Raw genomic sequence first — 18,161 nt, 5'->3', positions numbered from 1 at the left:
GGCCTGTTGTAAGTAAGTACAATTCTTTGGGTGGTGGAACTGGTGGTGGGCTGGGCCGGGCTGGCGCCCAGCAGGCCGTTGCCAATTCTGCTCTTGACCCGGCACCTGAGAGGAACCCGGGCATCCCATGCCATGCCGCCTAGAGGCCCGCGCCCATGCCCACGCCTACCAGACCCAGACAGACCCAGACAGACCCAGAGGGCGCTCCGTACCTAGTACCGTTACCTCCATCCATCCCATCTCATCTTCTTCCTCTTTCACTCATCCAACCTTACTTCATGCCCATGCCCTCGGCGGGTTTCCCATCTGGCTGACCGTGCTCCTTACGGATTTGCTCCTCTGAGCCTGGCTGGGCCTTCACCCCCCTCCCCGGCTCACTGGCATCTCTAAGGTTCTCATTTCTCCCTTTTACACGCGCCGACACCGACTCATCTCGCCCGGGTATGCATCCCTACGTGATCCGCCTGATCTCGCACCCACACATCTAGCATTTTGATGCCCCCAGTCATGGCGCAACAAAGTGTAAGTTTGAACTGTTGCCTCGTCAGCGCCATCACTCCTGCCTTCTTCTATTCTACTCCTCCACTCGCCCTCAAAACTCCTTCATACTTCAGCCGGCTAACACGAGACACAGGACTCAAAGGGCCCCGAGCCGGACATCGAGCCAGCCGCTGAGCCCATGGCGACCCCGTCTGCGGGAGATGCAGCCGACGTGGACGCCAGCGTCGAGATGGCCGCTCCGTACGGCACTCGCTCGCGCAATCGCACTAGCAGCTCGCGTCCCAACTACGCCGAGGACAGAGACTACGACGTGGAGATGTACGACCACGATCATGAGAAGGCTCATGGCGATGCTAAAAAACCGTCGCGCCTAGTGGTGAGCGCAAGCAGCAATGGTGAGGGTGTCCGTGGAAGCACCAGTGCGCGCAAGGCCCCTCCTGGTGACGAGGCCAAACCAGCGCCTTCACAGAATGGCTCCAAGGAACAGACTCCCGCTGGTGGCACGGGAACTCCCAACTCTGCACAGACATCGAGCAGCGCGACCCAGCAGCCATCGAGGAAACGCAAGGCTGCGGCTGCCGCACAGCAAGCCAACAGCGGCGCTGGGTCAGGGTCGACCAAAAGGGCCGGGACGACGACGCAAAATTCGACGGCATCATCGTGGCCAGAGACAAACATGCTGACCTTTACAAACTCTCGAGCGCGACCGCAGAATGGGCGGCTGGTGGCCGATGATGGAACTGTGCTCGAGGCAAATGGTACGTAGTGGCACCCTTCCCGAGATCCACACCACGGTGCGAGGGCAATTTCGGCACCAGCACCAACACCAATCCACACCAGCGCTGCCCATCCATGCCATCCATGCCATCATCCGGCGCACACGCCTCACAGCACTCTGCTTTGGGTCGTTTGGCACCGCACTGCACCATACCCCCATACCATGCCATACCATGCCATGCCATACCACACCACACTGCACCGCACCATACCCGCACAACTGCACCTCAGGAATCGGCTAACCCGCTCGCTGCAGATCATGTGTACCTTGTGTGCGAACCGCCCGGGGAGCCCTACTACCTCGGGCGCATCATGGAATTCCTGCACCCGCAGAATGACACGTCCAAGCCCGTGGACGCGGTGCGCATCAATTGGTTCTACAGGCCCAGGGACATTGGACGCAAGGTGCACGACACGCGGGTCGTGTTCGCAACCATGCACTCCGACATCAGTCCCCTGACAGCGCTGCGAGGCAAGTGTCAGATTCGGCACCGCGTCGAGATTGCCAACATGGAGGAGTACCGCCGCACTCCCGACAGCTTCTGGTTCGAGAAGCTCTATGACCGCTATATCCAGAAAAACTACGACCTGATCCCGACTTCGACCATTGTCAATGTGCCCGAAAAGGTCAAGAAGGTGCTCGACGAGCGCTGGAAGTTTGTCATTGTCGAGCAAGGCCGTGGCAAGGAGCTGACTAGCGCCGTTAAGCTCTGCAAGAGATGCAGCGGCTACTGCGCCAGGTACGTCCTTTCCCTGTCCCACCTACACTTGTACTTGCCCTTTGTATCCCTCGTACTCCCTCGTACCTACCACCGGCCCCCTTGTACCCCGCCACCGGTTTTGGGTGAGCCCACCACCACACCAGCCCGGTCGGGGTACAAGCAGTGCAATCGAGCCGAGTCTCTCAATTGGCCCACCGTACTCCTTGGTACGCGGTAATAATGGTGCTGACCATGGCGAATGCAGCAACAACTCCGTAGACTGTGCCGTCTGCCAAAACACTTATCACATGAACTGCGTCAGGCCACCGCTCCTCAAGAAACCCTCTCGCGGATTTGCATGGTCCTGCGCTGCGTGCAGCCGCGCCCAGGAGCGCAAGCTCGAGGCCCGTCACACGCCCAATCTCAACGATCCCCAAGGCGACGCCGACGAGGATGAGCCTCTTGACGAGGAGGACGAGGAGGCGCAGTGCGGTGACACGGGACGCTCCAGCCCCGAAGAGAGCGATGAGAACCACCACCATGGCACCGCCGAACAGATTTACAATGCCAGCCTATGGCCTTGGCGCTACCTTGGCATGCACTGCAAGCCCGAGGACGCCCTCGATTACGACGATCGCATCTATCCCCGTGCGAGCACCCGGATAGGACCACGGCACCAGGCCACTGTCCATCCATGGCCGGGAAGGCCCGTCGTCTACGTCAAGCCCCCAGAGAAGAAGAAGGGTAAAAAGGACACAAAGGCCATTGAGGAAGCCCAGGCAGCAGAGCTCCTTTATCCTGGTGGAAAGCGCCCTAAGTGGGTGCAGGACACTCCTCCCGGATGGAGGGTTCGCGGTGAGGACACAATCGATCCGGACGACCCGAACGCCACCTCAAAGCTCCTGTGGAAACCCGCATCCTCCGAGGACACTGCTCGTGAAGCTCAAGCCTACATGAAGCAAGCCGCAGGGCTAGGCAAGAGTCTGGGACTACCAGAAAGGTCGACCAACCTCCAGGATGTCGCTTTGCAGACCCTATTCCAAAAGGACTACGATACGGACAAGGCCATGAAAGCTCTTGTCGTAACGGACAAAGCAGTGTTCAAGGAGCCGGCCCCGACGCCAGCAGAGCTGAAAAAATTCGAAGAGGGTGTCGCAAAGTACGGCTCCGAGCTGCATCTTGTCATGAAGCACGTCAAAACGATGACTCCAGGTCAGGTGACTCGATTCTACTACACCTGGAAGAAGACGGAACGAGGCCATGCCGTGTGGAGCAACTACCCAGGACGCAAGGGCAAGAAGGAGGCAAAGCGAGCCGAAGCCGCCGCCACCAAGATGGCCGACGACGTTGCCGACAATGACGACGATTCCGCTTTCGATTCGGGCAAGGCAGCCGAAAAGAAGCGGGCCTTTATGTGCCAGTTCTGCTCCGGTACAACTTCTCGGAGATGGCGCAGAGCACCGAATGCCGCCCCGGGGCTGGTCAACGAGAATGGCGTCAAGGCCAGCAGCAAGGACAAAGGGAACCAGTACATTATCGCGCTGTGTACCCGCTGCGCTGAGCTATGGCGGCGGTACGCAATCCGATGGGAGGACCTGGACGAGATCTCCAAGAAGGTGTCCCAGTCGGGCGGCAAGGCGTGGAAGCGCAAACAGGACGAGGAGGTTCTCAAGGAGCTCCAAGCAGCGAATGAGAGGGGTCTACTGACGCCAGACCGACCGAGCACGCCTTTGAACGGGGCTACATCCGGGAGCGGCCAGGAGCCGCCGAGGAAGAAGATCAAGGGGATCGAAAAAGGCACCGACAAGGACACAGATTCAGACTACCGGAGCGGTTCCGCCGTTGAAAAGACGAAGAAGAAGGACAAAGTCCCAGAGGTGCCCGCCATGCCCGAAATGCCCAAGCCACGCACGCTTCCCTGTGCCGTGTGCGACCAGGTGGAGCCCATGGCAGACCATGTTTCATGTCGAGAGTGCCGTCTCAGCGTGCACCGAACCTGCTACGGGATCGTGGACAACAGATGTGCGGGCAAATGGACTTGCGACATGTGTGTCAATGACAAGAGTCCTCAAGTCTCTACGGTAAGCAGACCTAAAACACTGCTCCATTGCATTGCTAATCTCTATTGTTGACAGAACTACGAATGCGTCCTATGTCCAGTGGTGCAGACAGAACATGAGCTGGTGGAGCAGCCAAAGCTTACCCACCACAAGAAGAAGATGTCGGAAAAGGATCGCGAGCGGGAAAGACTTGAGGTGCAGCAAGCCCGCAAAGCACTGGAGCTCTACCGTAAGAAGCAGGAGGAGCTCAACCGCCCTCTGAACCCTCGCGAGGCGCTGAAGCGCACGGCCGACAACAACTGGGTTCACGTCACCTGTGCCGTCTACACGCCAGAAGTCAAGTTTGGCAACGCCAAGGCGATGGAGCCAGCTGAGGGCATCCCATCGATCCCGAGATCCAAGTACGAGGAGGTGTGCCGAGGCTGCAACGAAAATGGAGGTGCCTGCGTGACCTGCCCCGTCTGTCGCGCTCCTTGTAAGCTCATCTGCTCTCCTGCTATACTCAAGAGTGTACTGATTGCTAACTTCTCTAATAGTCCATGTTGAGTGTGCCCGCAAACAGGGCCATCAGCTGTGTTTCGACATCATCCCCACCAAGGCCTCTCGCAAGGACCAGGCCCACACAGTGACATTTGGTGGCGTGAGTGGCATCATGGCCCCCCTCATCCTGTGCCAAGACGACAAGACGTTCAGGGTGCACATGCGCGATGAGGACGGTACCGGCCATACTGCTCTCCAGGTCTACGCGCAAAACTACAAGCAGGCAGACCTTGCGCTGACGGGGACGGTCCGCAAAGCCAACCTCATGACGATGGCTGCCAAGATGTCCGGGACGGCGATGCAGGCCGGCCTTCGCAGGCTTTCTACCACAAATAACACATTGGCCAGCGGAATACTGGCGCACTCACGCAACGGAGACACAGCAGACGCGGCTCCCAACGCTCTGCACCCAGGGGACAAGGTCTGTATCCGATGTGGGATCGATGTCAGCCCCCGCTGGTGGCCGATCGAGAACAGCAATGGAGGCTCTGCGCCAAGTCCCTTCCATACCATGCTGGGGAAGGTGGGCGAGGAAGCTCAGAAGTTTGTCTCGCAAAGAAACTTCCAGTGCCACAAGTGCCACAGCAAGCGAATGCCGATGAAGCCGCCATCGCCGAAGCCGCGGGTGTTTGGGTCATCGCCGTGGCCCTCGCTTGAGCCACCGCGCCATCATCTTTCGGAACCTGGGATCGCTGCTGCTGCCGCCGCCTCGGCCTCTGTCCTGCGAAGCCCCGAGCGACATCCGCCCACCCCCGACCATCGAGATCCGCGCCAAGCACCTCACAGCTGGCCGCAGCCGCCGTCGATCCATGCTGTTGTTCAACCCGTGCAGCCTCCTCCCCATCAACCCCATACTAACGGCTCGCGACCTCACTCTGGTCCGCGTGCTTTCTCCCCAGTCTCGGCTCATTCGTCTGCCCCTCCACCAATCCAACCGCCTCCGGCGGCGCCATACAGCGATTGGGGGCCTCGCCCAAGGAGCCAGCACGAGTCGCCACCACCTCGACACATGAATGGGGGCCCTCCGAGTCTGTCCAATGGACCCCCGCTAACCAGTCTTTCGTCGTCACTCAGGCCCCCGAACATGCCCGGACCACCGCCAGCAGGGCCTCCACCATTGACCCACCAACATGGTCACGGCCACGCCCACCAGGGCTACATGAACGGCATGCCCCCGTCACCACGTCGCGCATCCGGGCCAGCACCTCCATCCCCGTACACGCCCCCTTATCACCCGGGGCCCATCCACAGCGCGCCACCTCCGCTCCCTCCGTCCCACGGACCGTCGCATGGAGGACACGGAGGGCACCACGGGCTGGGCAACGGGGTGGCGCCTCCAAGGCATGACCCCTATCCCCAGGGTCTCCCTCCGCAGAGACAACCATATGCGGGCTCCCATGGCAGCCCACCGGGTTCGAGAGCGGGACTGTCCCACGAGTCGCCCCCTCCCATGGGCCCTAGCATGCCGCGTGCCGGATCTGAGGGGCGGCCAACGAGCGGCGCCAGTGCGAATCCGTCTCTTCGGAACTTGCTATCATGAGCGGGCTGCATGAAGCAGTTTGCGGACAGTCTACACCGAGCATCGAGCGGGATGTCAGGTATTGTGCTTTTATAATCGCACACACATGTTGATCAAATTGTTTATGGAGGTGCTCGGTGTTGAGCAGGATGACGTTTGGTCCGGTTTCCGACCTTGTTTGTCGGGCATTTGACTTGCTAGAAGAGCGGCTGTTTTTTTGTTCCTCCCTTTCCTTTTCAATTTCGTGTTTTTGTTATGGCGACGACGGGTTATATTATTTTACTGGCACAGGTGAGACGGGGTACAGCACCTTGTGCGGAACTACTAGACATAGACACATGGGGCATGAGAATTATGGTGCTTAGGGGGTGATGTTAGTGATCTTAGTTATCATTTCGGAGCCAGAAGGGGGCGGGAAAAGAATAAATGGCTGTTTTTCAAGTAAATACCTTACCTCCAACTGCCTATCCCTGCTTGCTAAGCGATTGCCCCTTCCCCCCGCCTCCCCCAACCAAAACTCCTAAATCCCATCCTCAGACGGCTTACCATTAGACTCGACAAACAGCAAAAAATAAATTAGATAAAAAAGAATTAAAAAAACATACAACAGCCGGTATTCGCTGGTCGTCACCGACCCAACTACTAATCAGCCCCTTAGCGGCTTGACTCTGGGAGAGCAGACGGGATCCCGTATTTTCCACTAGGTATGGTCGTATGTGGTGGGTATCAGTCCAGGAAGACTTATATCGGTTCGCTCCACCTAAACCAGTAATTACCAAAAAAAAAAAAAAAAAAAAAAAAGGATCAAAAACATACACAGCCGGTATTCGCTGGTCGTCACCGACCCAACTACCTACTACTTATCAGGGCCTTAGCGGCTTGACTCTAGGAGAGCGGACGGGATCTCGTACCTCCTTCGCGCTCCCTCCTTTGTGGCCGGGGCTCGGGAACCGCGGTCACCATTGGCCCCCGTCCGAACAGCCGTTTCTGGCTGGGCTAGGTACACCGCATTTACCATGTGCAACGACGCATCAAGGTGGCTCCAAAGTTCATTGTATAAGAAGGGCAATGGACCCAACATCGTTATCATTGATCTTTCTGCTGATCATCGATTCGATAACTCATGGACTTATGGTTTCTCTATCCCAGAGCTCACCAAGCGCCCCAAGATGGCCCGGTCTACCCGAATCTCCAACCCTGACTGTTATGCTACTGTTGCTCGCTTTAGCATTCCTCCTCTTGTCGACCTCCGTGGAGGCCAACCTATTATCTTTGGTGCATCGGGATACGGGCCAACAGCTAAGAAGTGGAAATACCACCTGGTGGCCAACCATCCGGGCCAGGCCGCCTTCTCAGGCCTACCGATGTAAGCGCCGTGTATCTTTACGAGTACTGAAAAACATGCAGCCCAACTAACAGCGCGTACACGTCAGACCAGCCAATGATAGCCATCATCAAGTGGAAAGTGCCACTCTTTGAAGTCGGGGTATGATCGACGGTGACGATATGCAATGACTGTATGAATTCTCCTGGTCGGAGGAAGTAGGTAACTGAGCAGTTTTCTTTCATAGGGCATCCCTGGCCTCTTTTTCGAAGTATCATCCGCCTGTATGCAGCTGACTGCTCTAACACAGCAAAACATGGTCAAACTATGAATGCCGACAAGCGAGAGATATTGCGCTGGACGATATCCTGCATTGGTCCGAAGAATAGCCTCGGTCCCTGCTATATCTATGCAAGAACTTCGTGATCCATTGGAAGGAATATTATCGTGGTCCCAAAGCATCCGTGGACGGCCGTTCGGGACCAGCGGGGCATCGTTCATCTCCAGATCTATATTGACGATCTTAAGTCCCTTTGCTTCGTTAGTCATAACAGCGACGAGAACACACGAGGATTTTCCACTCAAGGAGAACTCACATCTGAGAGAGTCCGAAGCCTCCTTAGGTCAGAGCCGCTATACGTTGTAACCCACTTCCGTTGCTGTTTGTTTATCCAGCTGGATGTAGAGGAATCGCGGTATATAACCCGTAGGTCCACCACTCCATAGGTTCCCAAAGCAACTTGCAGGCCTTGGACTTCTCGGCGAAGGGGGAGGATGATTTCATGGTGATAGGAGCTAGAATTGTCAATCTCTCCAATGCGTTTCAGACATATCTCGCCCAAAATATCGACAGTATGTACCCCAATCTTGTCAAGAACGTTCGCATGCGAAAATGGTCGATAGGAGGTATGAGATGCTTCGCATATAGGCAGTTGGTTGGCAATATAGTTTAGAGTGGCTAGGGAATCAGCAAGAGACTTGAATAGGCCAGATATAAAGCTGAGAACAATAAGCTGCAATTCCGGGGATAGCCGACTCTCGATCAAACGGAATAGGTCTCTCAATTCGGTAGAGCCAGACAGCTCAGACGACGCAGGCAGACTCGGAAGAACTTTGACATTCATCAGTCTTGACGCGTAGCACCATGGAACAACCGGGCAAAATTGTTGGGCAATTTGGCAAAGGAGGCGGCCGTTCAAATGGCCTAACTTTTTCCCAGCCAGTTGGTAACAGATAAACGTGGCAAAGATTGGCCGTGTCTCTAGGGTCGCAGAGTTCGCAACGGCCTGGGGATGAGCAGAGGTAGAATCTATCATGGCAACCGAGGTGCGTGAATGACTCGTCTGACCAGCGTCATCGGTTGCGAAGGTCGGCACGGAATATGACGATACGTGAGTCTTGATTGTGTCTTTCGGGTGACGATGCGAATGGAAAGACTCATGAATGTCCGGACCTCTTGTCAACATTGATTAGGGCGCGGGACCGTGGCACTAGAATCACAGCAAAGGACATCCGCATCCCACACCTGCCCTTTTTCATCTTGTCCACCCTGGTTGTCGCCCTCTCTCTGCGTAGGTTTATATTCATGGAAGCTCCAGCCGAATGCGTGCCGACAAAAGATGCAGTACGGCTCAACCTTGGTGTGCCTGGCCATGTTGAATAAAGGTGTATAGATATTACGGACTCGGGCTTAGGCCCGTGTGCCCTATCGGTCGCTGCAGCAGTATTCCGTCTTATACGTGGCTAGGTATCATGATCAAGGAGCCTTGATATTACGTATCCTTTTGCCTCGTGGCCTAATGGATAGCAGCTAATACGGTTCCTGACGGCCGCAGCGCTAGCCACTCTCTTATAAAATTAAGGGCTGTCTAGGGTTAGAATAAGCCTTTTATCTTTATACCTCTTTTTTTATTATATACTTATTTATGTTTTTCAATGACAAACCCTATATATCCTACGGGGCGTTCTAAGCAAAAAGAGGCATTATGGCACCGAGTCTTGGAAAAGATAATGCGACTGGCCTCCACACCATCAAGTGCATGTAGGAATTCCGCTGACTTTAAATTCACTCTGGTCGATCTTGGGCATGTGCGACGTTCAGACCCTGACTGGCCTTGTAATCCTCATCATCAGCGCCTATGCCGACCTCAGCAACAGCATCTCAGCATATCACTTCTTCCTCGTCATTAACCTTGCCTGGTTCTTGAACCTCAGCTACGTCTGTGGGTTCCTAGCCTTGCGTAGATACCTATCTTCTCGTCCGGCTGAGAAATTGTTTCGCCTCGCTTGCATGGCTATATTAGCAGCTATGCTGCTTGTGGCCATAGCACCGACGCTCTTCTCCAATTGGGGAAACGCGGACCAAGGCACTGCGAGCATGCCCGGGGCTGATGCCATATGTTCCTACAACATATCTCGGTCAATCGACTAGTACAACAAGTCTTCCGATGGCAATGGAGATTTGCAACATACGCACGCATTTCAGTTTGGGCTAATGTCCATGTTCTCTTGATCTTTAACCTCGCTACCCGGATTATCAAACTCCAAGACTCCGTCCTGAACGCCCCCAAGGCTGCTATTAAGGCTACTAGAAAGCTGTGCAGTAGTTGGTTTACGTGGGCTATTGGCCAGCTAAAGAACGACGGTGTGAATAGCAAGGGCCTACCAAGCATGCCATTGGCTTTCCGTCAATTTCATCCTCTGGACCGGCGAGTCGATGTCCATGACGTGTAGACTACACTATGAACTACTAGTTTCGAACTTGTCAGATGTAAGTCAGGACCTATATGGCCCCTACTGGACCCTACTCCCTCTCCAAGTGACTGGGCGAGCACTGGTACGGGATCTAAGGTATACTGGCTATTCCTTCCTACAACGTGGGGTACGTTGAAGCTATTCTCCTCTCAGGCTTCACTCCCTGCCGACCATAACAATGATGAGAAAAGGTGGACTTTCGGGCAGATTCTCCCTGTTTTTCTGCTCCTCAGTCCGCTTGCTGCCATCGCCGAAATAGTCTTCGAGCCCAGAGGTAAGGATTCGGACCACCCTACAGCAGCTACCAGCGAGACCGACGAAGACGGGCATTTAGAAGATGAGCACCTGATACGAAACAACCTAAGCCAATCTATTGAACTAGTCGAGATGCCCCAGTCCCATCAGCATACGGCCAATCACCTTAATCGAAACTACCACGACACGGAGATTTGTCCATGGATCCTTCCCGCCATTTGTTTTCTGTGTTTCCAGCTCCTCTTCTTATCTGCCACGGCATTAATGGCAGGCGTTACGGAGGGCCCAAGTGTGCTAGAAATCTTTTCCTCAGTTATTCTCCAAACTTGTTTCTCAATTCCACCCGCCACTTTTTTCTTCATCTTCCTCAGCATTGGCTGCGAGAGTATAACGTATATCGGAAAAAAGCGTTATACCTATTGGGTTCTCGTGGGGGTCGTTGCTCCAGTCTACGTTCTTGTGTTGTTGGACTCATCAGGGGTTTTTAAGCTAAAGTAAATGGGAAATAGGCTTCCAATGTCATGCTGACGCTTCTGTATATCTTAAATACACGTATTATGCCTTCAAGACATTAGCATTAAACATCTTTATAAACAGCCCAACAAAACCGCGTTTACCAGGTACCAGGAGACTGAAGAGATGTAATGAGGTAGGATGACGGCGATATCACTGTGGGATCGCAGTCAGGGGTTTTATGGTGAATGTATTGATCTCTGAAGAGCCCAAGTTCCTAGCCATAGGGTATGAGTTAGTACTAGTTAATAGTATTTATTTTTCGTGCTCGTAGTACCCAGGACGAGTGTGGCGGCGGTGTGGCGTTGGGGAGTGTTACGCCACATCTGACATCGACCTGCAACTACTAATAGTAGACACCAGCTCCTCCAGCTTCGCTTCGACCTCTCGAAACATCATCCTCATCTCTATCCTCGATCTCAGTCTCCAGTTTCCGTCTAATCGATACTCGCGAAGCCAATTCTCCCACCGCCCCCCATTCCCTCCGAACCCAATCTCTTCACCCCAAGCGCCCGATTGCTTCCGCTCCTTTACCCATCAGCCGCGTTCCATTGACCGACCCCGTTCCCAGAGTCGAGCTCACTGATACAATATCGGCGATATCCAACGCCCACTGCTGAGCTCCAAGCGCCGCCGCAGCGCCTTCAATACCACCAAGAAAGACTCTGAGGAGGCCACCTCCCCCACAGCCGTCGCCATGGCGCAACTCGTCCTCGACCTCTTCTACTCCATCGGGAACTGTCTAAACTGCTTCCCTGGATCGCCCACCCTCAAGATCAACTCGCGCAGCTTCAAGATTCTCCGCCTATTAGGCGAGGTGAGCTCTCTCTCTCGTATCCTACATCACCTACCCATCTCCGGCTGACCAGCGCGCGCTCTCTCCTCATCGCAGGGCGGCTTCTCGTACGTCTACCTCGTCGAGGACACAACCTCACACCAGCTCTTCGCGCTCAAGAAGATCCGCTGCCCCTTTGGCGCCGAGTCGGTCCAGCAGGCCATGCGCGAGGTCGACGCCTACCGCCTCTTCGACCACGTCCCCACCATCATCTCGGCCGTCGACCACTGCGTCGCGACCGAGCGCGGCGCCGACGAGGCCACCAAGACGGTCTACGTCCTGCTCCCCTACTACCGCCGCGGCAACCTGCAGGACATGATCAACGCCAACCTCGTCAACCACACCACCTTCCCCGAGCGCCGCCTCATGATGCTCTTCCTCGGCGTCTGCAAGGCCCTCCGCGCCATGCACAACTACAAGCCCGCCGTCGAGCGCATGCAGATGGGCCGCGAGGAGGACCACCCGGACGGCGCCGAGCCCACCGCTGCAGGGCCCAGCGGCGGCCGCACCGGCGCGACGAGGGGCAAGCGCACAGAGGAGGACGAGGAGGATGAGCAGGAGAGGCCGCTGATGGAGAACGAGAACCAGGTCAGCCAGGGCGGCAAGGTGCAATCCTACGCGCACCGCGACATCAAGCCTGGGAACATCATGATCGACGACACCGGATCAACCCCGATCCTCATGGACCTGGGCTCCGTCGCCCCCTCGCCCATCCCCGTCACCTCTCAGTCGCTGGCGCTGCAGATCCAGGACACGGCCGCCGAGCACTCGACCATGCCGTATCGCGCCCCCGAGCTCTTCGACGTGCGGACGGGCACCGTCATCGACACCAAGTCGGACATCTGGTCCATGGGCTGCACCCTCTACGCCTGCCTCGTCGGCAAGTCGCCCTTCGAGATGCGCTCCGACGAGACGGGCGGCACCCTCAGCCTCTGCGTCCTGGGTGGCGACTGGCGCTTCCCCGACGAGGGCCCCCAGGGCGTCAAGCGCATAAACAGCATGCGTCACCAGGGCCAGTCGCCCAACGGCGCCGGCACCCAGACCGTCCAGATCAGCGAGCCCATCCGCAACGTTGTCAGGAAGTGCCTCCAGGTCGAGCCGGCGGATCGCCCCGACATAGACGAGCTCATCGCCCTGGTCGAGTCCACCATTGATGAGCTCCCCGAGGACTCCGAATAGGCAATGGCGGGCATGCTACATACGCACATACACACATACACATACACAGAGGCCCGCGCGCGGGCGTCGACCTTGATACGCCCTGGGGCTGCACCTGTAGGATATATATTGGGTTTCTTACCTTTCATGTTGTACGCTCCAAATTCTTACCGCGTGTTCACATCATAGGCATTGGCGTTAAGGAAAGGCTGCTGTTTATTGTCAATACAGTTACTCAATGTACCCTATACAGAACTGTCCCTATGGCACTACCATGAATACGCTGTGAAATAAATGAATCGATGAATCAATCGATGTGCCCTTGGCTATCGAGAACTACCCGGATGGAAAGACTCGGGAACGGGCAATTCGCCTTGTCGTCCTACAGTTGCAGCTTGAAGGTCGCCACCTCGAACGGCCGAAGTTTGATGGGAACTTTCCCATCCTTGAGTGGCATCTCAGTTATCTCGTCCTCCAGAATATTCACCTTGGTCGCCCGCTTGACGTCGAACTTGGTCTGGATGGTGCCTCTGCTGTGTCCACCCAACGACTCGTAGATACGCAGAATGACGCTCTGCCCAGGGTTGATGCGAGTACCGTCGCGCCGACTGACATCTTCATCATCATGTCCTCGCTTGATCGTGTCTAGTACAAGAGACTCGGAATCATCCTCGTTGATTAGCTTGATAGGGCATTCGGACAAGCTAGCAACAGCCGGCTGCGAGCCAACACAGAGCTTGAGTGGGTTGTTGAATGCATATGCCGCCTTCACCGTGGCCGACCCAAGCGAGCCCTTGTGAGGGAAAATGGCCCAACGAATAGAGTGGTGCCCCATGTCGGCATGGGCATCGGGGGCCTTGGGTGACCGCAGGAGGGACAGACGCATCATCTTACCCGCCGTTGCGAATCCGTACTTGCTGTCGTTGAGAATAGACACACCGTAGTTGTGCTCCGAGAGATCAGCAAACTTGTGGCAGCACACCTCGAACTTGGCCATGTCCCAGCTGGTGTTGTAGTGCGTCGGGCGCTTGGTGATGCTGTAAGCCGTCTCGTACGAGGCTTCCGTATTAACAATGTCAACAGGGAACTCCACCTTGAGGAACTTGGAGTCCTCATGCCAATCGACCTCGGCCGAGCAGTCAACCTGGGACGGCTGTCCCTTCAGAGAAGCGGACAGGCTGATGTACGACTTCAGCGAGCTCTTCTCGCTGATAGTAATGTCTGTAACGAGAGTGACCTTGTGAGGCTTCTGCTCGTGGATCGTTGTCTTCCCATACTCCAGTTCCCGCCTAGTCCCGAGATGGTACACCTCTACATCCCAGGCCTCCCAGTAGAGGGGGATGTCCTGAAATATGATGAAATTGTTCGCTTGCCCACCATGCTCAATAATCTCACGGTCATTGACGTGGTCATAGAGGGAAATGATGACGCCCTTGTCGACAACAACCCGAAGCTGGTCGTTCTCAAGGACAAATCCCTCAGCAGCATATTTCTGAACACTGACAGCAGGTTTGTCTTGCTGGATGTGGAACGATCTGAGCGGAAGCATGTGGCCATCGCCACAGGCAACACCAACCTCAGTGTCAGAAATCTCGACAATCTCCTTGCGATGCCAGGGAAGCGTGTTCATGACGACTGGGTTTTTAGGGGAGCCCGAAGAAGCATCCGCAATACCAAAAACGTCGTAAAGCTCATCCAGCAACTTTTTACCCGTCCTAAAAACCTGAGCGTAGAGCTATTAAAGTCAGCAAGCGGTAAAACTTCAACCCGTATCAGAAGTCTTACCTTGTCTGAATCGTCGTAACACATCTCGATGCAGCTTCCAGGGAGACAGTCGTGGAACTGGCACAGGAGCACGGACTCCCACATGTTGTCGATCTCCTCCGTGGGGTATTTGTACGATTTCGATGTGATTGAAGCAATAGTCGCAAGCTGCTCAATGTCACGAAGCATCACCTCAGTCTTGCGGTTGTTGTACTTGTTCTTGGCTTGCGTGGTGTAGGTGCCACGGTGAAGCTCTAGATACAACTCACCGTACCAGGTAGGGAACTCGGCGGTCTTGGGTGCAAGACGGTCAAAGAAGTCATCGACAGTATGGCCCAGCTTGACCTTGGGAATAGCTCCGATGGTGTTGCTGATGCCTGCGCAGCGACGCAGCTTCTCAAACTGCTGCCATGTAGGGCCTCCACCACCGTCTCCCTTGCCAAATAGAAGCAGCGATGAATTGTCCACACGCATCGTCTTGTGCTGAGTGATGCTCCGCTTGATGTCCCCGAAGTTGGCCTCTGCCGTATACGTCTCGGATGGTGGCATGTGGCAGATGACTTGGCTGCCGTCCGGGCTTACCCACATGAAGGTGGTATGGGGGAAGTTGTTGATGTTGTTCCAGCTCAGCTTCTGTGTCAAGAATCGATCCATACCAGCCAGGCGGCAAAGCTGGGGAATTTGGCTTGAGTACCCAAAGGTGTCCGGCAGCCAAAAGGTCCGGCAGCGCGAGCCAAACTCGCGCTCAAAGAACCGTTGGCCGTAAAAGAATTGCCGGACGAGGGACTCGCCGCTCGGCATGTTGGTGTCGTGCTCGACCCAGCTACCGCCAATAGGCATGAATTGGCCTTCACGGACCTTCTTCTTGACACGGTCGTAAGCAGCTGGGTAATACTGTTTCAGCCATTTGAACTGCTGAGCCTGGGAACAGGCAAATGTTGCTTCGGGGTAGCGGTCCATGAGATCGCACTGGCTCGACCAGGAGCGCGCGACTTTTCGCTTCGTCTCGTCCCAGGGCCACAGCCAGCAAGTGTCAATATGACAGTTTCCGATGCCGAAGACGACGGGGTCCTTTCCGTTATCGTACACTCGATGTGAGTCGACATCAGGGCCAATGATCTCCTGCGCAAGCTTTCGGCCTTGGAGAATAGACTCTTGGTTGTCAACCTGAAAGGTGTCGATAATCTTCATGGCAATAGAGAGAGCATGATTCTGCTCAGCCGAGTTCTCGGGGAGCTCACGAGCCGCATCACCCAGCTCCCACATGTCGAAGTGTAACATGCGGGCCTGGACGTTGACGGAGACGATGTCAGCCTTGCTGAGACTGTAATACCTGTTGGGGTCGGGTGGAGCAATGGTAGTCTTCCCCCCCGGTGCATTGCCAAACATTCCGTTGCAGGCCATCTCTATGTAGATGGTGTGCTCCTGGCCATCCCGGAAGGACTTGGGAATGACCCATTCGATGCGCTCACCACCACCCGTCAAGCCTTGCAGTGGAATTCCATCCTCGGTCCAGATGAGCCCCTCGTTGTTGGCGTCCCATTGAAACTCCAAGAGCTCATCGTCAGCAATGTCCTTGGGGACGGTCAAGATCACCTTGAACCAGTGTGTAGACCACGAAGGGCCGAAGGAAGCGCCAACGTGAGTCTCCCGGAATTCATTAGATGTAGCCTCGGCAAAGGTTGGACGCTCCTGGCCTGGGGCATCCCAGACAGAGAGCTTGATATGAGGTTTACCCGAGTACCTGGCGGTGTACAGGTTGCTGGAAGTTGTCAGTCGGATGTGCCGCAATTGTAGGTAGTACAAGGCGGGTAGAATACGCACGCGAGCAGGTTAACCTTATCGTACTGTCCTGACTTATAGAACGGCTCGATACGGCCCTTAAGAATGCTCGTCTTGGGAACTCCTACAGGCTTGTCCGCGAAGACCGGATAGGAGTGTTCACTCCTCGCTATGCCGCCTCCACCCATGATACGAGTGTTGCGAGAGTGTCCTGGAGCAGGGGGTACAGACTGGTTCAAGACTTGTCGCAATCGTCCCGGGGCTGGCTGGAAACAGGTAGCCAAAAGAGCGGGCTGCGGATGGCCTGATGATATGGGAAGAGTGTGATATAAGAGTGAGAAGTCGGGCCCCGCGTTGGTGCCGGGGTTGGTGTCGGCGGCACTAGGGATCCCGCCAGCAGAATCGATGCGCACTCTAAACTAGAGGGTCAGCAAGAGACGAGCACGTGGGGAACACAAGGCGATGAATGGTGGCAGAATGGATGAAATAGGAAGCTCAGCCATCCAACGGTATGGAGGTTGGGCTTCGGCCTGGAGGTTGGAGCTGGGGCCACTGTCCACATGCCGCCACCGATAATGCGGGGAAGCACTGGTGACCTCCCACTGGTGCAGCAGTGAAACGACGTGATGCACTGATGCTGAGCGTGGGGTGCAGATCCACTGATGTGCTGGTGGCGTTGTGCCCCCGACAGACGGTCAAGGGACACAGCAACGTGAGCATGGTCTGAAAAGCGGCATACCTCATGTTCTGATGCTTTTTTTTTTTTGAGCTCGGGGTCTCGATCTTGTGCGCACTCGGTTCCGGAATCTTGATCCTTGGCTGTGGGAGGGAAGGCCAACCAGACACTATGTGACTATGTCGGACTTTTACACGCGAAGACGACAGCCGGGCAGAGAACAATGAGGATAGACGTCAAATACGGAGCTAACAATTATGTCGTGTTTGGGGCGCCGGCCTCTCTGCTAGTTGATGTGGAATAGCCAAATAAGTACTGGTAGTTGGAAGTGCCATGAACGAAGCATCCCTAGTAGTGAGTGTCGCCTGGTCTTAGGTATCTGCCGCTGCGGTGCCTGGTGCTCGCTGTTTATATGTGCTGTGCCGGGTCCGGTTGCAGTTGCTTTGAATCCGATGTAAAACGGATGGCATTGAGCACGGGAAGGCGCTATCGGCCAACCTACCTACTCATATTACAAGTACAGAATACTCCCCAGGAGGTAACCTTGGCTTTTCCAACAAGTTCTACAGAGTTGATAAGGAAGATGATATTCACCCCCATTTATCTATGATACTATAATCAAAGCCAAACCATAAGTTCCAAGCTGGCAATTATCTGTACACGTTCTACATAGTACCCGTGTTTATTTAGGAACATGTATACCCACCCATCTTCTCGGGAGTGGTGCCGGGTAGGTAGTAGCTGCCTACCTACGTATAGGTAATATTCCCAATGGTGTCCACAGTGGAGGCTTTCAGAGTTGTAGCCTGAGTCGGTGCCTGGTGGCCGTTGGGTACGGCGGGTCAAGGGTCCTGTCCAGACCGAGCCAGCCGCTGGGTCCAGGTTGAGAGGGCAACTGGGCGGTGGACACCACTGGGCAGTGGGCACCCACCCACCTTGCCACCGGCCGCCCCTTCCACTCTCCCTCCCGCCTCAAAAAAAACCTGAACTCTTCTTCCTCAT

The 18,161-nt window shown here is 55.4% G+C and overlaps 3 protein-coding genes across 3 annotated transcripts; 2 read left to right on the top strand and 1 right to left on the bottom strand.

Annotated features, from left to right (window-relative positions):
- Positions 1–507: 507 nt before the first annotated feature.
- Positions 508–5,236, top strand: SNT2 (DNA-binding E3 ubiquitin-protein ligase SNT2 domain-containing protein; the record flags this gene model as incomplete). Its single annotated transcript, XM_083190436.1, has 7 exons — positions 508–522; positions 635–1,259; positions 1,535–2,018; positions 2,302–4,060; positions 4,115–4,514; positions 4,576–5,102; positions 5,165–5,236. 7 exons carry the CDS (start codon positions 508–510, stop codon positions 5,234–5,236), a joined length of 3,882 nt encoding a protein of 1,293 aa, XP_083054295.1.
- Positions 5,237–11,641: 6,405 nt separating this feature from the next.
- ENV7 (kinase-like domain-containing protein) lies at positions 11,642–12,958 on the top strand (the record flags this gene model as incomplete). The annotated part of the gene is made up of 2 exons (XM_083190435.1): positions 11,642–11,761; positions 11,837–12,958. The coding sequence occupies 2 exons, from the start codon at positions 11,642–11,644 to the stop codon at positions 12,956–12,958; spliced, it is 1,242 nt and encodes a 413-aa protein (XP_083054294.1).
- A 361-nt stretch (positions 12,959–13,319) lies between these two features.
- On the bottom strand, positions 13,320–16,671 carry AMS1 (alpha-mannosidase; the record flags this gene model as incomplete). The annotated part of the gene is made up of 3 exons (XM_083190434.1): positions 13,320–14,672; positions 14,723–16,463; positions 16,526–16,671. 3 exons carry the CDS (start codon positions 16,669–16,671, stop codon positions 13,320–13,322), a joined length of 3,240 nt encoding a protein of 1,079 aa, XP_083054293.1.
- Positions 16,672–18,161: the final 1,490 nt, after the last annotated feature.

This window comes from Amphichorda felina (genome assembly GCF_050947745.1).
Source record: "Amphichorda felina strain 45539 chromosome Unknown scaffold_1, whole genome shotgun sequence".
In the NCBI taxonomy this organism is placed as follows: Eukaryota; Fungi; Ascomycota; class Sordariomycetes; order Hypocreales; family Bionectriaceae; genus Amphichorda; species Amphichorda felina.
Note: the sequence above shows the minus strand (reverse complement) of the source record. Positions and strands in the feature narration are given on the sequence as shown.